Source organism: Ranitomeya imitator, chromosome 7, assembly GCF_032444005.1.
Source record: "Ranitomeya imitator isolate aRanImi1 chromosome 7, aRanImi1.pri, whole genome shotgun sequence".
NCBI lineage: Eukaryota > Metazoa > Chordata > Amphibia > Anura > Dendrobatidae > Ranitomeya > Ranitomeya imitator.
The window spans coordinates 192,939,937-192,966,317 of NC_091288.1; the positions used below are offsets into that span (position 1 = coordinate 192,939,937).

Genomic DNA, 26,381 nt, shown 5'->3' on the forward strand with positions numbered 1-26,381 from the left:
ATTAAAGTAATGAATATGGACGCACCTCCACTCTCTATTCATTACTTTAATGAGCGGTACCATGTGACCGCTGAACACAGGAACAAGCCACCAGCGCATCTCGGAGACCATCGGAGAAGCAGGGACATGCAGAGACGCATCAGGTGGGGGTGAGTATGATGGGGAGGGTGAACTATACGATATTCACCTGTCCCCGTTCCACCACTGCCCTGAGTCTTCCGCGTCCTCTGGCTGTGACTTTCAGGTCAGAGGGTGCGATGACATGTTTACTGTGCACCCTCTGCCTGAACTGTCACTGTAGAGAGCCAGAAGACACAGCGGCGGTGGAATGGGGACAGGTGAATATCGCTAGTTATGGGGGCCTGAGCCAGCGGCGACTCCGACACCTGTACCCCATAGTGCGCCAATGTCCCCGCCTGCTCAGGACACTGGCACTCGGCGCCCAGCGATGAGAGATGAGGATGTAATTTTTTTTTTCAATCGCAGCAGCATATGGGGCATATTATTCTATGGAGCATCTTATGGGGCCATCAACCTTTATGGAGCAGCATATGGGGCATATTATGCTATGGAGCATATTATGGGGCCATCAACCTTTATGGAGCAGCATATGGGGCATATTATGCTATGAAGCATCTTATGGGGCCATCAACCATTATGGAGCATTATAAGGCGCATATTATTTTATGGGGCCATCATTAACTTTTTTGCAGCATTATATGGGGCATATTTTTGTATGCAGCATCTGATGGGACCCATCATGAACTGTATGGAGCATTATATGGGGCTCCTGATTCAATATCGATATTAAAAAACACTTAACCTACTGATGTCTGAATCAGTTTTACTTTTATTGCCATCTATTTTTATTTTTGAAATTTACCAGTAGCTGCTGCATTTCCCACCCTAGGCTTATACTCGAGTCAATTAGTTTTCCCAGTTTTTGTGACAAAATTAGGGGTCTCAGCTTATACTCGGATCGGCTTATACTCGAGTATATATGGTAATTAAAACATGAATTTTGGCAAAACAGGGCACCAGATAATAACAGAGTAGGTAAAGTTGGAAATGTGTTTCCTTGCCCTGTCCTCCAATGCTTCAGGTATTAAAGTCATATTCTTAGTGAAACGTTCACATTAATTTTAATTTTATGAATGACTGGATGCCTGTGATTATACCATACACAATAATAGAAACATCCAGCAAACAGTTAATCTGGATGGTAACTTGTACGTTTAAAAATTATGTGTAAATCAGTAACTTTAGTTACTCAGTATTTGTTGTTTATGTCGTATTTGCAGTTTTTATTTTTTATCTCTGATCTATTATGCTAGAGCCATAATTTATGACTACTGCCAAGGAGAGTCTAAAATCCAGCACCAACCTTGAAAGGAACATGGCGCTACTTTGTCATTCCCCTTTCTTGGCTCTGGTAGCTCTTTGGTTTTGATTGACCTCAAAGGATCAGCAGAGTCCATGTTGGGGTGAAATTAGGTCACAGTCACCTGCTGCTGAACTGCTTTGCTGACAGCCCTTTTAACAGCTCCCACAATCTATTCTCCTAATGAGTCATCTCTTCTTTAAAAACCCAGGTAAAATGACACGGTCTTTGCCCTTCCCTTTTTGTGGACTCCTCCTCTGCAGGGTCCTAGAACTGACTGACTTTTCTACAGTTTCTGCTATGTCACCTTTTTCCTCCGTTTCAAAGGGGGACTAAGTCACTACAGACTGGGCACTGGCTGCTACCTTCAGCTGCAACTGTGCTACCAAAATTGTGATGACTATACATTTTTATTGAGTAAGGCACAGGATCTACAAGATATATCAAATCAGGCGTTCTTTGAATATAAAGCAATTCACATAATGGTTACAGCCTCTTTATGAGGCTGCAATCTTGGTAGCTACACACAGTATTGAGGCACAGAGGTTGTTGGTTACATATCCCCTGATCAATGTTTATGCAGGAGCATGTTGATATATCTTCTGTTTTGATGCACTTATTTGTCAAATATTGCCTGATTTAATAACATCACAAGTTTCCTGTGACGCTGAATCACTTCTCACTTCCAAGCCACGTAACAGGATAATCAAGGAGTCCGAAGTCAAAACCCAGGAAGGTACATCATAAACAGAAGTAAAAGACAGAACAAGGTCCAAGGTCAGGCTACGAAAGATCTACAAACAGAACTCAAGGCACAGAGAGACAAATCACACTTAGCTGAATGTACGTCTGGCAGGGGTCTAGGAGTAACAGCCCAGTTAGACAGCCTGGCCATCCCCTTCGATAATGAACACCTGGAGACAGCCAGCGCCTCCCAGTCTCAGATTGGATGGTCAAGCTGTCAAACAGCACAAAAACAGCTCAGCACGCCCCTATACCAGACAGGATAATCGAGTTGTCAATCAAAGTACTGACAGGTGATAACAAGGGGAATATTTGTGTTATGTAATTTTAGGAAACAACAAAAGCTCAGACATATTTTACTGAAGGTAATCTACTTGGTTCTGTCCTGGATCTCTTCGCTGCTGGAACTGAAACTACATCTACAACAGTCCGCTGGGGAATTTTATTGATGACGAAGTATCCGGAGATTCAAAGTAATTCTTGATATATTTTTAAAAGTTATGTAAGACTGTAGGTGAATAACTACAGTCTCAAAAGACCACCAAATCACATCTTTCTGAAGGCTAAGCACTTTACCCAGATTTTCTGTTATTTCTTCACTTTTGTATCATATTTCATATCTACTATATAATTGTCTAAGGGTCACTTCCGTCTTTCTGTCTGTCCTTCTGTCACGGTTATTCATTCGCTGATTGGTCTCGCCAGCTGCCTGTCATGGCTGCCGCGACCAATCAGCGACGGGCACAGTACGGAAGAAAATGGCCGCTACTTACTCCCCGCAGTCAGTGCCTGTCGCCCGCATACTCCCCTCCGGTCACCGTTCACACAGGGTTTATGCCAGCGGTAGCGGACCGCATTATGCCGCGGGTAACGCACTCCGTTACCGCCTCTATTAACCCTGTGTGTCCCCAACTTTTTACTATTGACGCTGCCTATGCGGCACCAATAGTAAAAAATGTAATGTTAAAAATAATAATAAAAAAAAACCTGCTATACTCACCCTCCGTAGGTTGCTCACGCCGGCCGCCATCTTCCGTTGCAGGTTCCGGTGGCAAAGATGGTATGGGAGCAGGACCTGCCATGACGTCACGGTCATGTGACCGCGACGTCATCACAGGCCCTGCGCGCCTGTGCTAGACAGACCTGCCATGACGTCACGGTCATGTGACCGCGACGTCATCACAGGTCCTGCGCTCATACCAACCCTGGGACCAGAAGCTGCCCTGGACTACAAGGGGCCCTCGGAAAGGTGAGTATATGTTTATTTTTTAATTTTTTTACCTATGACAAACCTGGCTGGGCAATATACTACGTGACTGGCCAATATACTACGTGGCTCTGTGCTGTATACTACTTCACTGTGCAATATACTATGTGGCTCAGTACTGTATACTACGTGACTGGCCAATATACTACGTGGCTCTGTGCTGTATACTACGTCACTGGGCAATATACTACGTGGCTCTGTGCTGTATACTACGTCACTGGGCAATATACTACGTGGCTGCGCAATATACTACGTCACTAGGCAATATACTACGTAACTGGGCATTATACTACGTAACTGGGCAATATACTACGTCACTGGGCAATATACTACGTGGTTGGGCAATATACTACGTGACTGGGCAATATACTACGTCACTGGGCAATATACTACGTGGCTGCGCAATATACTACATCACTGGGCAATATACTACGTGGCTCTGTGCTGTATACTACGTCACTGGGCAATATACTGCGTCACTGGGCAATATACTATGTGGCTGCGCAATACACTACGTCACTAGGCAATATACTACGTAACTGGGCATTATACTACGTAACTGGGCAATATACTATGTCACTGGGCAATACACTACGTGGTTGGGCAATATACTACGTGACTGGGCAATATACTACATCTCTGGGCAATATACTACGTGGTTGGGCAATATACTACGTCACTGGGCAATATACTACGTAGCTGGGCAATATACTATGTGTCTGGCAATATACTACGTCACTGGGCAATATACTACGTGTCTGGGCAATATACTACGTGGCAGGACAATATACTACGTGACTGTGCAATATACTACGTGGCTGGGCAATATACTACATGGCTAGGCAATATACTACGTGGCTGGACAATATACTACGTGACTGGGCAATATACTATATGGCTGGACAATATACTATGTGACTGTGCAATATACTACGTCACTGGGCAATATACTACGTGGCAGGACAATATACTACGTGACTGTGCAATATACTACGTGGCTGGGCAATATACTACATGGCTAGGCAATATACTACGTGGCTGGACAATATACTACGTGACTGGGCAATATACTATATGGCTGGACAATATACTATGTGACTGTGCAATATACTATGTCACTGGGCAATATACTACGTGGTTGGGCAATATACTACGTGACTGGGCAATATACTACGTCACTGGGCAATATACTACGTGGCTGCGCAATATACTACATCACTGGGCAATATACTACGTGGCTCTGTGCTGTATACTACGTCACTGGGCAATATACTGCGTCACTGGGCAATATACTATGTGGCTGGGCAATATACTACGTCACTAGGCAATATACTACGTAACTGGGCATTATACTATGTAACTGGGCAATATACTACGTCACTGGGCAATATACTACGTGGTTGGGCAATATACTACGTGACTGGGCAATATACTACATCTCTGGGCAATATACTACGTGGTTGGGCAATATACTACGTCACTGGGCAATATACTACGTAGCTGGGCAATATACTATGTGTCTGGCAATATACTACGTCACTGGGCAATATACTACGTGTCTGGGCAATATACTACGTGGCAGGACAATATACTACGTGACTGTGCAATATACTACGTGGCTGGGCAATATACTACAAGGCTAGGCAATATACTACGTGGCTGGACAATATACTACGTGACTGGGCAATATACTATATGGCTGGACAATATACTATGTGACTGTGCAATATACTACGTCACTGGGCAATATACTACGTGGTTGGGCAATATACTACGTGACTGGGCAATATACTACGTCACTGGGCAATATACTACGTGTCTGGGCAATATAATGCATCACTGGGCAATATACTACGTGGCTGAACAATATACTATGTGACTGTGCAATATACTACGTGGCTGGGCAATATACTACATGGCTGGGCAATATACTACGTGGCTGGACAATATACTACGTGACTGTGCAATATACTATGTGGCTGGGCAATATACTACGTGGCTGGGCAGTATACTATGTGGCTGGGCAATATACTACGTGGCTGGGCAATATACTACGTGGACATGCATATTCTAGAATACCCGATGCGTTAGCATCGGGCCACCATCTAGTACTGTATAATGGCCGTCTTTTTGATGACCAATCCCTTTAGATGTCAATTTTTAAATGCAATTTTACTATTTGTAAAAACAAATCAATTAAGTTGAATTAATTCTAGTATATATTTTTTGCATGTCTTATATTTTCTAATGTTCTAGCATGATGCTGCCACCCACCCTAGACAGGGACATGTGATTTTTGACAGAGTGTGACATGTTGATTTCAATGAAAATACCTTTTTTAAGATCTTATTAAAATCCACATTTTAGTCTCTTCAAGCTTTAGAACTTTGTTATATGAAGGAGTATACAGGAAATTCTTGATGTAATCTCTAGCAGTCCAAAAGAGAATGAACGGAGCTGCAGTGCCCATGCTTGATCTGCACTCCATTTAAAGATAACCTGTCATGTTCCCAAATGCTATTAACCTGCAGATATAGGGTTAAACTGCAGGTTAATAGTAAAGCTGCCTGGCTACTGCACTGAAAGTTCGGCTATTGGGAGGAAATTAACTTTATTCCTTCATCGGCATCCTCTGGCTTTCAGTCATAGTGGTGCATCTGGTGTGGCTTCAATCACCGGTCAGTACATAGTGAGCGTCAGCTATATCCACGCCCTAGCACTGACCACTGACTTACGGCCCATACAAATCATACCAAAAACCTATAATATATTAATTAAATGCATTAGTATTGTTGTGCAAGTATAAAATGTAATAAAATATGTTTTCTTTTGCTTTATAGAAAAGGTACAGGAGGAAATCAAAACACATATTAAACTTGGACAGCTGCCGACAGTTGAAGATCGGAAGAAAATGCCTTATACTGATGCAGTAATACATGAAATACAAAGGTTTGGAAATATTGTCCCATTGAACCTGTCACACTCAACTCCAACTGATGTGTATTTGCGGGGTTACCTGATTCCAAAAGTGAGTTTTGTAAAAAAAAAAAAAAATGTTGTTATGCTCAAATACTGTAAGTGTTTACCTATTAGTAAAAGGGACCGCTATGGGGTCCACAGTCATCCAAATAATCTAACATTTTTTAAATGTATATGATAAAAAAGATATTTGGTGATTTGTTGTTCACAGGGTACAGAGGTTATTCCACTCCTGACATCAGTTCTCTACGACAAAACTCAATGGAAAACTCCATATGATTTCAATCCTAATCACTTCTTGGATGAAAATGGTAAATTTGTCCGACATGATGCATTTATGGCATTCTCAGCAGGTAAGTAATGAGGAGTATTAAGATGAAAAATGAAATCATCTTACATGTCACTTAATTGACAAAACATTACCTAACAAAATAACTATTTTTTAACAAGGAGCAATATATATGTTTTCTAAATCTCATATTTTTTCCTCCAAAAAAGTAAAAAAAATGTTCTATGGTCTTATTAAGATGCTCAGAATATGTATAAGCAATTTATATATTTTTTGCATTATAGCCTAGAGTAATAATAATAATTTGATTTATTGAACGCCAACATATTCTGCAGCACTTTACAATAAGGCTATGTGCCCACGATCTGGAACTATCAGTGCTTTGAACGCAGCATATGTTTGTGGCGTTTAAAGCGTGTTAGGGCTGGTGGAATGCACCAAATAATATAAAGGGAGATATGAGGTTTGTTCGCAGCCCGGGGTCCACCCTGCAGAGATGGAACCTGCTGCTAAGTAATGGCGGAACAAGATGGCGGATGAACGCTCGCTCACACATGGGTTATACTTCACCCAGTGTGAATGGAAGCAAAAATCTGTTGTTTCATAGAGTCGCAAAAGGAACACTGTGCCCTGTTAGCAGTCACAGGGTGCAGCTGGTAGACGCTGGTGGGATCCCTATGATTCACCCCCACTATACTGGGGATTGGACTCGCTCTGACCATCTGTGGCTTTTGAGCCTGTGCCTGAGGACGCCCTGAGTCAGATGCTGAGTCCAAGAAGGAATTCCCACCCTACACTGACCGGTGGTAAAAATGCGGCCGTGCAGCCTAGATATGGGTGCTGACGGTTTGCTCCATTCACCTAATATCCAAACAACAGCCAAAGGGATGGGGATCATTAAGGAGCTTTCACCAGTCTCAAACACACAGCACACACACACCTAGTCAGGTTTATACTAGCGCATGGCCGAGCGGCCATGCAAACCTTTTATAGCTGTAGCCTTCCTGGACCTTCCTGTTGGTGTAATCGGAGCTGCTACAGGACCTGAGCATGTGACCTCTGTCGTCCAATGAGATATCGTCCCATGGGCATGCTCAGTAGATGAAAAGAAGGACTTTGTCCCTAGAATGTCTGCTCGCCGCTGATCAATGCTGGTTAAAAAGGCTGAACCCGGGAAGACAGCTGTTACCAGACACAAAGTATCAGCTTGAGCAAGATGCTGGGACTGAAGTCTCTGCTGCGCAGACTCCACTGCGGCAGGAGAAGAATGCGAGACCACAGACGACATGGTTCGAGACTCCCCCTGTGCAGCAGCGGGAACTCAACACCTAACAAAGCGCTGCATTCTATTTAACGTAGGTAAATCCACATGTGTTCACTGAACTATGTTGATTTATTGCATTCAATAAATACTATAGATTTTATTTCTGTTGCAGAGACTAGCGTCTCCACAAGAGAAAGTGGTATGCTGGGTTTTTGAAAGACGCATCACATGTCAGGGTGATCCATAGGTGCACAAGCACGCATAGTGAACATGAATCCCATCCACTATGCTTTAACATCTGGTCGCTGCGGGTTTGATGCTCCATAAATGTGCAGAGTCAAACCCGCAGCAATTCCTGATCTTGGGAACATACCCTTAAGCGGTTTCATGTACAGACAATAAAAATAATACAATGCAACACATAGTTCACCTGTTATAGGCTGAGTGAGGGTCCTGCTCCCAAACTTACAATCTATGAAGAAATGGGTAGACACAAAGGTAGAACGTGCTTGATATGTGTGGTCCAGCCATCATTATAATAAATAAGGGTTTTTATATAAAGCTGCATTATCCGGTGGTCAGCCCGTATCTGTCTGGTTGGTTTCACACTGGTTTCACACATTCGTTTTTATGTGCAGCGTTTGTACCGCAAAAAAAGCATGTATTTTTTTTCCTATGTTTAACATTAAAAACGCATGCGTTTTTTTTATACGCGTTTAGTCGCGTTTTTTAACGCATGCGGTTTTTTTTGCTGCATGCGTTCTTTTGCAGAAATGCAACATGTAGTCATTTTCAGAGGCGTTTTTTTAACGCAAAAAAAACGCATGTGTTCGTATGCGTTTTTTGCGGCAAAAAATGCATTGGAGTCAATGGAAACGCATGCGTTTTTAAGCACATGCGTTTGATTGCGTTAAAAACGCATGCGTTTTTATAGAAAAAAAAACAGAAAACACACTGATATGCCACCCACCACCATAAAGGTGATAAAGGGATCCTAACCCTAACCCTAACCCTAACCCTACCCCTAATCCTAACCCTAACCCTAACCCTACCACTAACCCTAACCCTAGGGATCCCAACCCTAACCCTAACCCTAACTTTAGGGATCCTAACCCTAACCCTACCCCTAACCCTAACCCTAGGGATCCTACCCCTAACCCTAACCCTACCCCTAACCCTAACCCTAAGGGTTAGGGTTAGGATCCCTTTAGGGTTAGGGGTAGGGTTAGGGTTAGGGTTAGGGTTAGGATCCCTAGGGTTAGGGGTAGGGTTAGGCTTAGGGTTAGGATCCCTAGGGTTAGGGTTAGGGGTAGGGTTAGGGTTAGGGGTAGGGTTAGGGTTAGTGGTAGGGTTAGGGTTAGGATCCCTTTAGGGTTAGGGTTAGGGTTAGGGTTAGGGTTAGGATCCCTACCCCTAACCCTAACCCTAACCCTAGCTATTTCTGTTTATAGTGGGATTTTTACTTGATTTTGATGATTGGCAGCTGTCACACACTTCTCATCATGCGTTTAAAAAACGCAAACGCATGAAAAACTGCATGTAAACGCGTCAAAACGCCGCGTTTATTTCACCACATCCAAAAACGCATGCGTCTAAAAAACGCAGCGTTTGCACGCGTTTACATGCATTTTTCCACCATACTTTTTTTTTTTTTAAACGCATGCGTTTTAAAACGCAAGTGTGAAACCAGCCTTAGTGAAGTTACTGTGTGCTATTCGGTGCGCAGAGGATGTGGAGATTCAGATGAAAAGGAAAGAGCAGATTCTGATTACCATTTAGATAGAGGGAACAGGGGAGCGTTAGATTAATGAGTTGAGGTGATAGGCCTGTCTAAAAAGATGTGTTTTCAAAGCACGCTTAAAAACATAGGGGCTAGGTATTAGTTAAGATCATCTGGCGGTAGTGCATTCCAGTACACTAGTGCAACACGAGAGAAGTCTTGAAGACTGAGGGCTGAGGTTCAGATTATAGAGGATGTTAGTTTTAGATCAATTGCAGAACACAGGGCATGGGTAGGGTGATAGAAATGAGAAATGAGATTTAGGGTGGTGCAAAACTGTGGAGAGCTTTGTGGGTGAGAGAGATATGTTTGTATTGTATTTTGTGGTGAATGGGCAACCAGTGCAAAGGCTGGCACATCGATGAAGCGGCTAGATAGAAATATAACCCCGGCTGCCGCATTTTGATGGATTGAAGAGTAAAAAGTTTGGCAAGTGGGAGACTGATCAGTAAAGAGTTGCTGTAGTCCAGACAAGAATGAATAGGAGCGACAGTAAATATTTTTGCAGTTTCAAAGGTGAGAAAAAGTTAGATTTTGGAAATGCTTTTAAGATGAAGGTAACATGAGCGAGTGAGTGATTGGATACAGGGAATAAAGGAAAGTTCTGTGTCAAATATAACCTCAACACAGTGAGTACAATTCCCAAAATCATCACTGTGTTTTAGTTCACCTGGGGCAAGATTTCAGTTTGCTTCTCTGGTCCTTTGACAAATTACACTGACCAAGGCCAGTTTCACACGTCAGTGGCTCCGGTACGTGAGGTGACAGTTTCCTCACGTACCGGAGACACTGACTCACATAGACACATTGAAATCAATGTGTCTCTGCACATGTCAGCGTGTTTTCACGGACCGTGTGTCCGTGTGCAAAACACGGAGACATGTCAGTGTTCGTGGGAGCGTACGGATTACACGGACCCATTAATGTCAATGGGTCCGTGTAAAACACGTACCGCACACAGACGCTGTCCGTGTGCAGTCCGTGTGCCGTGCAGGAGACAGCACTACAGTAAGCGCTGTCCCCCCCACGTGGTGCTGAAGCCGCCATTCATATCTTCTCTCCAACAGCGTTCGCTGGAAAGAAGATATGAAAAATCCTTTTTTTTTTCGTGTTTAAAATAAAGATCCCTGTCCCCACCCCACTCCCACCCCCTGTGCACCCGCCCACTGTTAATACAATACTCACCCGGCTCCCTCGCAGCATCCTGTCCTTGCCACAGCTTCTCCTGTATGAGCAGTCACGTGGTGCCGCCGATTACAGTCATGAATATGCAGCTCCACCTCCCATAGGGGTGGAGACGCAAATTCATGACTGTAATGGGCGGCACCACGTGACCGCTCATACAGGAGAAGCTGTGGCAAGGACAGGACGCTGCGAGGGAGCCGGGTGAGTATTGTATTAACAGTGGGCGGGCGCACAGGGGGTGGGAGGGGGGTGGGGACAGGGATCTTTATTTTAAACACGAAAAAAAAAAGGATTTTTCATATCTTCTTTCCAGCGAACGCTGTTGAAGAGAAGATATGAATGGCGGCTTCAGCACCAGATGCAGGGGACAGCGCTTATCTCTAGCGCTGTCTCCTGCACGCTCCGTGTGGTACCCAGTCGGCACACGGGCGGCACACGTGTGCCGCACGTGTGCCACACGGATGGCCTACGTGAGCTCACGGACACATGGACACGGATAACTCCGGTACCGATTTTTTCGGTACCGGAATTATCTGGACGTGTGGGACAGGCCCAAGACAGAGTTGTTTCAATGAGATCCCTCAAGCATGTGGGTATTTAAGAGTTGGAACCATTAGTTAAAAATATAATTATATGCCAGGTACTTAGACTTATGAAGATCAGCATTCACTTCTAAATAGCATAGACATATCTGGTGCAATGCAAGGGAGCAAAGTTGAGCTTCTGATCTCTTTCCTAGAACTTCCCCTCAATCGGCATCTTTGTGGAGGATGGAGTAGTATTGTAATTTTCTATGTAAGTTGGGGCTTGGACTGGATATGAAACATCCTGGAGCAATGAACAAGAACTATTCAATCAAATCAACGATGCTTTCCAGGGGGTTCTATGAAACTTTTGTAATTTTCTGGAGGTCTCCTTTTTTCCAGGAGACTCATAGTCATATAGAGATAATTGGAAAGTATGCATTATATCCAATGTATTTAATTACCACACGTGTTAGAGTCAAAATCAACTTTCAACATGACATTGGTAACTCACTTATCTGATTTCTACAGGAAAAAGAGCTTGTGCTGGGGAGGGCTTGGCCAAGATGGAACTTTTCCTATTTTTCACTGGACTTCTTCAAGCATTTACTTTCTATCCGCCTTCAGGAGTTTCCACAGAAGACCTCAGTCTCAAGCCTGCCATTGGATTCACATTAGTGCCCACACCATACATGACTTGTGCAAAGCCAAACTATTAGTTTGGGGTGAAAAACAGAGACAACACAGAGACTGATGTGTTTTGTTTGATTATATTTTAATATATTTAATTTTCTATTTTTTTTTATCTAATTTTCAAATCTTTTCAGTTGAAAGCTGTGAAGTAAATGATGCAGTAATCTCCAATTATTTCAATCAACTTTTAAAGTAAAGAAATCGTTTTAGTAAACGCTGTTAGGCTATGTGCACACGTTGAGTTACATTTCTGCACCATATCTGCATCTCTTGGCATGAAAAACGCAGCTGGAAAAACGCACGTTTTTGCTGCCTTTTTTGTATGTTTTTGCCCTGTGTTTTTTACTGATTTTAGTGGAGTCAATGGTGTAAACGCAGAATTGACATGCTACAAATTATTTTCTGCACCAAATCTGCAAGTCAAAAATACTCAACGTGTGCATGACAATTCAGGTTTCTCATTTACTTCGCTGACATCAGGTTTTGCCAGAACAAAATGAGGAAAAAAACGCACCAAATCTGTAACGTGTGCACACAGCCAGACTCTTTTGATTAGGGGTATTTTCTGGCACAAATGAACATTTTAATGTGCTGTAACTGTGCATAGTTTATATTTTGCAATATATATTTTTTTTCTTCTGACTTCTTGCGCCTTTTATTTTTGAAACAGAAAATAGAAATTTCAGGACCCCCAAACACATTAGGTTAAAGTCGGATGAACAGCTAATCTGTATAGAGGCCTCCTGACTAGAGATCAGCAAATTTGTTGGAAAACGATCACCAAACATAAAATCGAATACGACACATTCAGATTCTTGATCGGAAACACAAGCAAAATTTTATCGAATCGGTAACATTCACTAAAAAATGTGGGGAAAAAATTTGAGTTGCCACTAAAGTACTTTGAGCACTTCGACTACAATAATGGTGGTGTATGATGAGCGTGGGGCACGTGTTTGATGAGGGGAAGGCGTTGGCAGAGCTCAGAGGAGATGCGTGCTTGTAAACTTTTTTTTTCCAGCTTTATGTGTGCACTTTGCGACTAGCTAATCAGGGCACAGGAAACATCCACAAAGTCCTAACACAACAGCTTGTGTCATTGGCTGCTAAAATCACATATCCCTCACCATATAAAGAGCGGACATCTTGTTTTAGCACCATTTTGACAATGTAATAGTGCAAAGACTGATGCTGGGACTGGATGCTGATAGATTTTAGCTAGCTAGACAGGCGGCTGTTTCTTAGTCAGATAGTTTAGGTAGCTACTGTCCTGTGTGTCTGCAAAATCGACCAGAGTGCTCCATGCGCGAATAGTCCTTTCTAAATTTTATTTTTTCAGTTGCTAAATGTGATACAGCAATGAACATGTCACCTTGTCATTTAGTTGTGTGGTGACATTGTTCTGTGATTTGAGCTGTTGGCCAGGAAATTAAAAAAAGTTTTGCAGTTGCTGCTTTGATTCAGAATGCCATATCTCACCTTGCTATTTAGTGGAGGTGAAATTCAACTGTCTGCATAGATCATGCAAATTCAAAAATAAAACTACAAGCCTGATCCACACAAAAATAAAATGTATTCTGTTACTAATGTCATACCATAGGGTACATCTCATTTTGAAATTGTTTGGAGCATATATTCTTTGTCATACTGGCCTCATCCACACTCAAACAATTCTTTCTTTTGTTACTTGCGCGATACAGTAGAGGAGATCTCAGTTTTAAATTGTTTGGAGCATCTAGTCTATGTTATACAGGCCTCATCTATCAAAAAAATTTCTGTTACTAACGTCATGCCGTAGTGGACACCACATTTTGAAATTGTTTGGAGCATATCTTCTTTGTCATACAAGCCTCATCCACACTCAAACAATTGTTTCTTCTGTTTCTAACATGATACAGCATTGGAGATCTCAGTTTGAAATTGTTTGTAGTGTGTAGTTTATGTTATATAGGCCTCATCCAGAGTTAGGGTTGGGGCTAGGGTTAGGGCTACAGTTAGGGTTGGGGCTAAAGTTAGGGTTAGGGTTGGGGCTAAAGTTAGGGTTGGGAATAGGGTTGGGATTAGGGTTAGGGTGTGTGTCAGGGTTAGGGGTGTGGTTAGGGTTACCATTGAGATTAGGGTTAGGGGTGTGTTTGGATTAGGGTTTCAGTTATAATTGGGGGCTTCCACTGTTTAGGCACATCAGGGGCTCTCCAAACGCGACATGGCGTCCGATCTCAATTCCAGCCAATTCTGTGTTGAAAAAGCAAAACAGTGCTCCTTCCCTTCTGAGCTCTCCCATGCTCCCAAACGGGAGTTTACCCCAACTTATGGGGTATCAGCATACTTAGGACACATTGGACAACAACTTTTGGGGTCCAATTTCTCCTGTTACCCTTGTGAAAATAAGAACTTGGGGGCTAAAAAATCTTTTTTGTGGAAAAAAATATTTTTTATTTTCACGACTCTGCATTATAAACTTCTGTGAAGCACTTGGGCATTCAAAGTTCTCACCACACATCTAGATAAGTTCCTCGGGGGTCTAGTTTCCAAAATGGGGTCACTTGTGGGGGGATTCTACTGTTTAGGTATATCAGGGGCTCTGCAAACGCAACATAATGCCCGCAGACCATTCTATCAAAGTCTGCATTCCAAAACAGTGCTCCTTCCCTTCCGAGCTCTGCCGTGCGCCCAAACAGTGGTCCCCCCCCCCACATGGGGTACCAGCAAGCTCAGAACAAATTGGACAACAACTTTTGGAGTCCAATTTCTCTTGTTACCCTTGTGAAAATAAAAACTTGGGGACTAAAAAATCTTTTTTGTGGAAAAAATATTTTTTATTTTCACGACTCTGCATTATAAACTTCTGTGAAGCACTTGGGCATTCAAAGTTCTCACCACATATCTAGATAAGTTCCACGGGGGTCTAGTTTCCAAAATTGGGTCACTTGTGGGGGGGTTTTACTGTTTAGGTACATCAGGGGCTCTGCAAACGCAACATAATGCCCGCAGACCATTCTATCAAAGTCTGCATTCCAAATGGAGCTCCTTCCCTTCCGAGCTCTGCCATGCGCCCAAACAGTGGTTCCCCCCCCCCACATATTGGGTATCAGCATACTCGGCACAAATTGGACAACTTTTGGGGTACAATTTCTCCTGTTACCCTTGGGAAAATACAAAACTGGGGGCTAAAAAATAATTCTTGTGGGGAAAAAAAGAGAATTTTTATTTTCACGGCTCTGCGTTATAAACTGTAGTGAAACACTTGGGGGTTCAAAGCTATTACAACACATCTAGATGAGTTCCTTAGGGGGTCTACTTTCCAAAGTGTTGTCACTTGTGGGGGTTTCAATGTTTAGGCACATCAGTGGCTCTCCAAAAACATGGCGTCCCATCACAATTCCAGTCAATTTTGCATTGAAAAGTCAAATGGCGCTCCTTACCTTCTGAGCTCTGCCAAGCACCCAAACAGTTGTTTACCCCCACATATGGGGTAGCAGCGTACTCAGGACAAATTGTACAACAACTTTTGGGTCCAATTTCTTTTCTTACCCTTGCGAAAATAAAAAAATGGGGGCGAAAAGATCATTTTTGTGAAAAAATATGATTTTTTATTTTTACGGCTCTGCATTATAAACTTCTGTGAATCACTTAATGGGTCAAAGTGCTCACCACACACATCTAGATAAGTACCTTAGGGGGTCTACTTTCCAAAATGGTGTCACTTGTGGGGGATTTCAATGTTTAGGCACATCACTGGCTTTCCAAACGCAACATGGCATACCAACTCAATTCCAGTCAATTTTGAATTGAAAATCAAACGGCGCTCCTGCCCTTCCGAGCTCTCCCTTGCGCCTAAACAGTGGTTTACCCCCACATATAGGGTATCAGTGTACTCAGGACAAATTGTACAAAAACTTTTGGGGTCCAATTTCTTCTTTTACCCTTGGGAAAATAAAAAATTGGGGGCGAAAATATCATTTTGGTGAAAAAATATGATTTTTTATTTTTACGGCTCTGCATTATAAACTTCTGTGAATCACTTAATTGGTCAAAGTGCTCACCACAAATCTAGATAAGTTCCTTAGGGGGTCTACTTTCCAAAATGGTGTCACTTGTGGGGGGTTTCAATGTTTAGGCACATCAGTGGCTCTCCAAACGCAACATGGCGTCCCATCTCAATTCCAGTCAATTTTGCATTGAAAAGTCAAATGGCGCTCCTTCGCTTCCGAGCTCTGCCAAGCGCCCAAACAGTGGTTCACCCCCACATATAGGGTATCGGCGTACTCAGGACAAATTGTTCAACAACTTTTGGGGTCCATTTTCTCCTGTTACCCTTGGTAAAATAAAACAAATTGGAGCTGAAGTAAAAAATTTTGTGAAAAAAACTTAAATGTTCATTTTTATTTAAACATTCCAAAAATTCCTATAAAACACCTGAAGGGTTAATAAACTTTTTGAATGTGGTTTTGAGCACCTTGAGGGGTGCAGATTTTAGAATGGTGTCACACTTGGTTATTTTCTATTATATAGACCCCTCAAAATGACTTCAAACGAGATGTGGTCCCTAAACAAAATTGCTGGTCAATTTTAACCCTTATAACTCCTTAAAAAAAAATTTGGTTCCAGAATTGTGCTGATGTAAAGTAGACATGTGGGAAATGTTACTTATTAAGTATTTTGTGTGACATATCTCTGTGATTTAATTGCGTAAAAATTCAAAGTTGGAAAATTGCGAAATTTTCAAATTTTTTGCCAAATTTCTGTTTTTTTCACAAATAAACGCAGTTATTATCAAAGAAATTTTACCACTATCATGGAGTACAATATGTCACGAGAAAACAATGCCAAAATCACCAGGATCCGTTCAAGCGTTCCAGAGTTATAACCTCATAAAGGGACAGTGGTCAGAAATGTAAAAATTACCCTTGGGGGTAAAGGGGTTAAAATTGTTGGGAGCATATTGTCTTTCTCATGCAAGCCTCATCTACACTCAAACAATTATTTCTTCTCTTTCTAACATAATACAGTATTGGAGATCTCATTTTGAAATTGTTTGTAGCGTGTAGTCTATGTTATACAGGCCTCATCCTGACAAAAAAACATTTCCTCTGTTACTAACGTGATACAATAGGGGAGACCTCATTTTGAAATTGTTTGGAGCATATCTTCTTTGTCATACAGGCCTCATCCACCCTCAAACAATTCTTTCTTCTGTTTGTAATGTGATACAGTAGGGGAGTTTTCAGTTTAAAATTGTTTGTAGCATCTAGTCTATGTTATACAGGCTCATCCACACAAAAATATATTCTGTTACTAAGGTCATATAGTAAGGGAGATCTAATTCTGAAATTGTTTTGAGCATATCTTCTTTGTCATACAGGCCTCATCCACATTCAAACAATTCTTTCTTCTGTCACTAATGTGTTATAGCATGAAAAACCTCAGTTTTAAATTGTTTGTAGCTTGCAGCCAATGTTAAACAGGTCTCATTCACATAAAACAATTATTGTGTTACTAAAGTAAAACAGTAGGAGAGATCTCAATTTGAAATTGTTTGGAGCATCTAGTCTATGTTATACAGGTCTCATTCACACAAAAAATTATTCTGTCATACAGTAGGAAGATCTCATTTTCAAATTGTTTGGAGCATGTCTTCTTTGTCATACTTTTTTTGGAAAAAATTTGGTCAATTTTAGGAGCACTATGGCTATAGAACACACAGCAATAGATTGGTGGTAATAAACAAACTTTTTATTGAACCACTATTCGTTTCGGCAGCAGACTGCTGCCTTCCTCAGGTGGATTCCCCATCGTCATACAGAAGGGGAGATCTCATTTTTAAATAGTTTGAAGCATATCTTCTTTGTCATACAGGCCTCATCCACACTCAAACAATTATTTCTTCTATCACTATCGTGTTATATTAGGGGAGATCTCAGTTTGAAATTGTTTGTAGTATGTAGTAGTGTTGAGCGATACCGTCCGATACTTGAAAGTATCGGTATCGGATAGTATCGGCCGATACCCGAAAAATATTGGATATCGCCGATACCGATATCCGATACCAATACAAGTCAATGGGACACCAAGTATCGGAAGGTATCCTGATGGTTCCCAGGGTCTGAAGGAGAGGAAACTCTCCTTCAGGCCCTGGGATCCATATTAATGTGTAAAATAAAGAATTAAAATAAAAAATATTGATATATTCACCTCTCCGGCGGCCCCTGGACATCACGCTGGTAACCGGCAGGCTTCTTTGTTTAAAATGAGCGCGTTTAGGACCTGCGAATGACGTCGCGGCTTCTGATTGGTCGCGTGCCGCTCATGTGACCGCCACGCGACCAATCAGAAGCCGCGACGTCATTCGCAGGTCCTAAATTCCTAGAATTAGGAGTTTAGTGAATGAGAATGACGTTCATTGTAAACAAAGAAGCCTGCCGGTTACCAGCGTGATGTCCAGGGGCCGCCAGAGAGGTGAATATATCAATATTTTTTATTTTAATTCTTTATTTTACACATCCCTATGGATCCGATACCGATACCGATACCACAAAAGTATCGGATCTCGGTATCGGAATTCCGATACCGCAAGTATTGGCCGATACCCGATACTTGCGGTATCGGAATGCTCAACACTAGTATGTAGTCTATGTTAAACAGGCCTCATCCACATAAAAATTCTTTGTTTACTAACGTGATACAGTAGGGGATATATCTGTTAGGAGTCGAGTTCCTGCCTCTGCACAGGGGGAATCTCGGGCCATCTCCGCTGCGGTCTCCCATTCTTCTCCTGCCGCAGTGGAGCCTGCTCAGTGGAGACCTTGATCCCAGCGTCTCGCTCAGTCTGACTCTGTGCTAAGAGTTACTGCTGCATTTCCTGCTTCTGCCATTGAAGTCAGTGCTGGGCAGCGGCGAGCGGACACGTCTGGGGCTAAGTCCTGCTTTTCACATTCTGAGCATGCCCAGAGTAAGATCTCTCAGTGGAGATCGGGGGTCACATGATCAGATACTGCAGCTAAGGTCCTTGTAGGTGCTAGGACTAAATCCTGCTTTGCACTCTGAGCATGCCCACGGCAAGATCTCTCAGTGGAGATCTAAGGTCACATGCTCAGGTACTGCAGCACTCCATTGGTCCTTCTTTGAAAGGTCCTAGACGTGCTGCAGCTATTTAAGGCTCGCATGGCTGCACGACCATGCGCTAGTATCGAATCTAATATGTGCTTTGCGCCAGTGTGGTTATGCATGTATGTGTTCTGGGACCCGGCTGAAATAAGCCCCTAGAATGCTGGCACCTCCGGCGAGGAGATTGTGTGAACGTGATTCGGGGACCTGGCTGAAATAAGCCCCTAGAATACCGGCACCTCCGGTTAGGAGATTGCGTGTGTGCATAACCACTGACTGCTATCAGTTCGGCAGTAAGCTTGTGCTCCTGTGAGTCTAACAGGGCGCAGTGCTTTCCTCTCACGGCTGCTCTGTGAGGTAAAAAAGCAAGTCTATACCGCCAAACAGTGCCACCATTCACTAGCAGCAGGTTCCTCCTGCACGGTGGACCCCGGGCTGCGAATGCACCATTTATAATAAACATCTATTTCTACTCGGTGCGTTCCGCTAGCCCTAACATATATCAGTCTGAAATTGTTTGGAGCATCTAGTCTATGTTTTACAGGCCTCATCTACTCAAAAAAATTCTTCTGTTACTACCATCATACAGTAGGGGAGATTTCATTTTGAAATTGTTTGGAGCATATTTTCTTTGCTATACAGGCCTCATCCACATTCAAACAATTATTTCTTCTGTTTCTAATGTGATATAGTAAGGGAGATCAGAGTTAAAAATTGTTTGTAGCATGTAGTCTATGTTATACAGGCCTCATCCACACAGAAAAAAAGTATTCTGTTACTAACATGATAAAGTAGGGGAGATCTCAGTTTGAAATTGTTTGGAGCATCTAGTCTAGGTTAAATAGTCCTCATCCACACACAAAAAAATATTCTGTTACTAATGTTAAACAGGACAGATCTCATTTTGAAATTGTTTGGAGCATATTTTCTTTGTCATACAGGCCTCATCCACACTTAAACAATTCTTTCTTACAGTGAAGGTATAAATATTTGATCCCTTGCTGATTTTGTAAGTTTGCCGACTGACAAAGACATGAACAGTGTTAGGGTTGGCGGAACGCACCGAATATACATTTATTAGAGGAAATTGGTGTGTTCGCAACCCGGGATTCACCGTGCAGGAAAGCACCTGCAGCTAGATATGGCGGTACTATATAGTGGTATAAACAGACTCTGTTACTTCACAGAGTCTGTTAGCAAATATAAAGCTATGCCCTGTTTGGCTCACAGAGGCACACAGCTACTTAGTAGAGCAGATGGTGGTCATGCAGTCAAATGCAAACATGAAACTCCTCGCCGGAGGTGCCAGCATTAAAGGGGCTTATTTCAGCCGGGTCCCTGAATGCACACACACAAAACTCCTCGCCGGAGGTGCCAGCATTCTAGGGGCTTATTTCAGCTGGGTCCCTGACTGCATACAAAACATGACCACACTGGCGCTGAGCTCATACATAAATTGACACTAGCGCATGGCTGTGCGGTCATTAGAACCCTTTATTGCTGTAGCACCTACAGGACCATCCAAGAAGGACCAATGGAAGGCTGCCACAGAACTTGATCAGGTACAGGGCCTTCCTGGAGGACCAATGGAAGTTGCTGCAGTACCTGAGCATGTGACCCTTGATCTCCACTGAGAGATCTTGCCCTGGGCATGCTCAGTGAGTGCAAAGCAGGACTTAGTCCCAGAAAAGCCTGCTCGCCGCAGACCAGTGCAGGGTACAATAGTAAAGCCTGGAGAGGCAGCAGTAACCCTTTGCATAGTATCAGATTCAGTGAGACGCTGGGACCGACGTCTCTGCTGAGCAGGCTCCACTGCAGCCGATGCAGAATGGGAGACCGCAGCAGACATGGTTCGAGATTTCCCCCGTGCAGCGGCGGGAACTCGACTCTTAACAAACAGTCTATAATTTAAGGGTAGGTTAATTTTAACATTGAGAGATAGAATTTCAAAATAAAATCCAGAAAATCACATTGTATAAATTATATAAATTTATTTGCCTTTTGCAGGGAGAAATAAGTTTTTGATCCCCTACCAACCATTAAGAGTTCTGGCTCCTACAAACCAGTTAGAAGCTCCTAATCAACTTCTTACTTGCATTAACCCCTATCTGACCTCGGACGGGATAGTACGTCCGAGGTCAGATCCCATGCTTTGATGCAGGGCTCCGCGGTGAGCCCGCATCAAAGCCGGGACATGTCAGCTGTTTTGAACAGCTGACATGTGCCCGTAATAGGCGCGGGCAGAATCGCGATCTGCCCGCACCTATTAACTAGTTAAATGCCGCTGTCAAACGCAGACAGCGGCATTTAACTACCGCTTCCGGCCGGGCGGCCGGAAATGACATCATCGCCGACCCCCGTCACATGATCGGGGGTCGGCGATGCGTCAGGATGGTGACCATAGAGGTCCTAGAGACCTCTATTGTTACTGATGACCGGTGGCTGTGAGCACCACCCTGTGGTCGGCGCTCACAGCACACCTCCATTTCTGCTACATAGCAGCGATCAGCAGATTGCTGCTATGTAGCAGAGCCGATCGCGTTGTGCCTGCTTCTAGCCTCCCACGGAGGCTATTGAAGCTTGGCAAAAGTTAAAAAAAAATTAAAAAAAATGTGAAAAACATAAAAAAAATATAAAAGTTTAAATCACCCCCCTTTTGCCCCAATCAAAATAAATCAATAAAAAAAAATCAAATCTACACATATTTGGTATCGCCGCGCTCAGAATCGCCCGATCTATCAATTTAAAAAAAGCATTAACCTGATCGCTAAACGGCGTAGCGAGAAAAAAATTTGAAACGCCAGAATTACGTTTTTTAGGTCGCCGCGACATTGCATTAAAATGCAATAATGGGTGATCAAAAGAACGTATCTGCACCAAAATGCTATCATTAAAAACGCCAGCTCGGCACGCAAAAAATAAGCCCTCAACCGACCCCAGATCACGAAAAATGGAGACGCTACGAGTATCGGAAAATGGCGGAATTTTTTTTTTTTAGCAAAGTTTGGAATTTTTTTTCACCACTTAGATAAAAAATAACCTAGTCATGTTAGGTGTCTATGAACTCGAACTGACCTGGAGAATCATAATGGCAGGTCAGTTTTAGCATTTAATGAACCTAGCAATAAAGCCAAACAAAAAACAAGTGTGGGATTGCACTTTTTTTGCAATTTCACCGCACTTGGAATTTTTTTCCCGTTTTCTAGTACACGACATGCTAAAACTAATGATGTCATTCAAAAGTACAACTCGTCCCGCAAAAAATAAGCCCTCACATGGCCAAATTGACGGAAAAATAAAAAAGTTATGGCTCTGGGAAGGAGGGGAGTGAAAAACGAACACGGAAAAACGAAAAATCCCAAGGTCATGAAGGGGTTAAAGACAGCTGTCTTACATAGTCACCTTTATAAAAGACTCCTGTCCACAGACTCAAATAATCAGTCAGACCCTAACCTCTACAACATGGGCAAGACAAGAGCTTTCTAAAGATGTCAGGGACATGATCATAGACATGCAAAAAGCTGAAATGGGCTACAAAACCATAAGTAAGACGCTAGGTGAGAAGGAGACAACTGTTGGTGCAAGAGTAAGAAAATCGAAGAAATATAAAATGACCGTCAATCGACATCGATCTGGGGCACATGCAAAATCTCACCTTGTGGGCTATCCATGATTATGAGGAAGGTGAGAGATCAGCCTATAACTCCACGGGGGAATGTGTTAATGATCCAAGGCAACTAATCCTGTTCTCCTGTACAGCAATTTTAAGATCCAAGAAATTCACAGATCTGGTAGAGAAATGTGAAGTTAAAATGATATTCCAGCTGTTCAACTCCTCAACAAAGGTATTCAGTTGTTCCATATTGCCTGTCCAAAGGATGATGAGATCATCGATAAATCGATTCCATTTCATGACATAGGACTGAAATGTTGTAATCCTGCGCACATAAGTATCCTCCCACCACCCCATAAAAAGGTTGACATAGGAGGGTGCGCAGCTAGACCCCATTGCAGTTCCAGAAATTTGTTTGTAAAATACTCAATCAAATACAAAATAGTTTTTTTCAAGAACCAGTTTAAGCAAATCGAGAATAAAGGAGTCATGACCTTTATCTGCAGTGGTACATTTATCCGAAAAATAATAAACTGCTGAAATACCTAGATCATGACTGATATTCATGTATAGGGTCTCAACGTCCAATGTGACTAAAATGGTATCCTCAGGTAGCACCAAACCATCCAATTCTTGTATCAAGTGTGACGAATCACGTATGTAAAAATCCAATGTAAGAACTATTAGCTGGAAAAACAATCCACCAAATAAATACATGGCTTTTCATATATGCACCCGATTCCTGAAACAATATGTCTATCCGGGGGTCATGTCATTGATTTATGTACCTTCGGTGCCATATGGCACTATGGGATGATTTGTAATTAGAAAATCCAATTATTTTTTATTAATGATCCCATGTACAGAGGCCTTAGATAATAATTTATCTAACTGAGAATTAAAAACTATTGTTGGAGCAGAAGGTAAAGCTTGATAATAATATGTATTATTTAATTGTCATCTGGCTTCTGAGAAATTCATGTCCTTTGGCCCCCCCTTTGTCCACCTCCCTTATTTAATTTTTTTTATTTTTTTTGAAAGATTTATGTATTCTTCAATTTAGAGAGGGCTACTTGCTCCTCTCTTGTGAGATTACTCTGCCAATTTTTATCAATCTTTAAATTCTGTATATCTCTACTTGCTTTATCAAAAATATTTGTACAGCTAGGATCAAATTAAATGGGGGAGGATGCTTGTGATGGTAACCTTCCTGTGAATTTTCTCTTTCCTTTTCTGGTTTCATTTTATTCCAAAAGGTCTAATAGATCCCGGAGTACTTGTCTGTCGTTTTCAGGTAAATTGTCTATAAGCGAAGGTTGCTGATATAATTATTTGAACGTTAACCCCTACAGAAAAGATACAAATCTTTCGTTAATTCAAATAAATTTATCACATTGGTTGGTGAGAATGATAAACCCTTAGATAGTAGTGCAAGATCAGTCATTGATAAAGCATATGTTGATAAATTAATAATTCTTAACTCACCCCTATCAGGCCTCTGTCCTTCTACCAGGTTCAGTTCCTCCGTTTCTGGTTCCTGAAGCGTGTCTCCCGTTTGAAACTTGGTGACCATTCCCTGAAGTATCTTGATCTCTTTTTGTGATTTATTGGGTTTTCTTCTCTCCCATCTGTGCTGCTTTCATGATCGTTTGTGTATGTTGAAAAAACATTCCTAGAAACTGGGTCTATTTTCTCTGTATTTCCCTCTCTCCTTTTATCCGATTGTTTAGCATTGCTAGTCTGCTTATTTCCATGATGTGTCCATCTGAAGGCTTTTTGGTTGTCATACTCCGTCTTATTTCTTTGGAACATATGTTTTTTACCTCGAATTATTTCTTTCTCAAAACGGTCAATAGTAATTTTCAGACGTTCCTTAAAGGGGTTTATCTGTTCTTTTCTGTTATAAAGGTCAAGTTTACTCTCCCTGTCTCTAATGTCGTTTTTTACATGGCTTAGAACTAATTGATCATGTTCTATCAACATATCTATAATTATGCATGAACATTTATGTAGACCTTTTTTCCATGTATCTCTAAAGTCACTATCGACCTCCCATGCAGGGAAAATTTGAACCCTCAGTCCTCGAGGTATAAAAATTCAATTTCTTGTACCCTTCTAAACTTTTAATGTTCCATCATGTTTTTGTTAAAGTTTTGTGCAAATTAGTAATCTCCGTGGGTCGCTTCTGAAACCCATCATGACTCGTTGCACCTGACAATACAATGGTACCATTCTGTCCAAAAATGTCCTCAACCTGATCCTGCCAACACGCCTCCCTGGCTTCCAAATCCATAATGGCAATATTACAATAATGCAGATGTGCCACCACTAGAAAGACTGACTTATGAAAAGTCAGCCTCAACAACAGACTTATGAAATATATATGCGGGCGCCATCTATCAAATATGACTTATTGGGATCACCTACTGCATATGTAGAACATGAACCGCAAAGAAAAGAATATGTAGACAACAAAGGATCACCATAAAAATTACAAATTTTATTGAAAAGCAACATACAATTCATTTAAAAACACTTAAAAATCCCAAATGGATGTAACACTGAGAAATTGATCCATAATACAGAGTCGAATACTCATAGACCCCCAAACCAATAATACAAAAATAATAAATTGCCAGCTATAGATCATCAAAAGGAATATTATAAATAGTCCTATAAAAAAATGAGATGTAGTATATACCATATCCAAACACCATGTATACATATACTGATGCCACTGTTATTAAAAGGTATCCATGATTAATAGTAAAGTACAATATAATCCAAACATTAAATGTTTATATCTCCTTAAAGATTTTTCTAAGAAGGATGTACGTAAACATGAATCAATGGTCAGCTCATACATATTTAACCCTATTTCAGTCAGTTGGTCATTCCTTAAGGCAAGCAATCTAGTTATGTGGGTACATGGACCCAAGTGTATCGACACAAGAATGTGTCTTCCTCAAGGTAAGTAGCAGAGAATGTTGCATATCATCCTTATATATTTAATAAATAATCATTAATATCCATGAGAGTCATACCAGCTGTGCGGCAGTCAGGTCAGGTCCGGACCATGTGCTAAATTGGAGTCCTGTCTTTGCCAGTGCGCATGCACGGGAGGTCATTTGCCCGGAAATATCATGAATCAGGGTCGCGTTAACACAGGGAGACAGGGGTAACGTGCGCATGCGCTAGTCAAGGGTTGGTCGGAAGTCAGTGTTCCGACTCACTGTCCTCAATCTCTCCATTAGGAGTATGCGCTATTCGCGATTCCAAATATACCAAAGTAAAAGGTTCCTATTTACACAAAAATACACCAAATATGACGGAGCACCATTTAGAAGGATAATTATTATGTTACAGAGTCTTCAAAGAGGTTAATAATAAAAGGGTAGAGGTATATTGATATGAAGCATCACTTTGCATAAGAATGGAAAAAGTATGAATTTGGGGTATGAGTCTTTTCGCGGGGATTTGATATTGTTTCATAGTGTATCAAAATAGGGTAAATTACCCCCACACAGTTGAAGAGTATACAACTAGACAAAACGTGAA

General features: G+C 41.9%; 1 protein-coding gene across 1 annotated transcript in view; it reads left to right on the plus strand.

Annotated features, from left to right (window-relative positions):
* LOC138645181 (cytochrome P450 2K1-like) overlaps nt 1–12,748 on the plus strand; it is a 41,975-nt gene extending 29,227 nt beyond the window's left edge. Inside the window, exons 6-9 of the mRNA XM_069734281.1 lie at nt 2,457–2,598; nt 6,233–6,420; nt 6,583–6,724; nt 11,945–12,748. Of these exons, the coding sequence (XP_069590382.1) occupies nt 2,457–2,598; nt 6,233–6,420; nt 6,583–6,724; nt 11,945–12,132 (660 nt within the window). The 3' untranslated portion in view covers nt 12,133–12,748. The remainder of the gene's footprint in view (nt 1–2,456; nt 2,599–6,232; nt 6,421–6,582; nt 6,725–11,944) is intronic.
* The last annotated feature ends 13,633 nt before the right edge of the window (nt 12,749–26,381 follow it).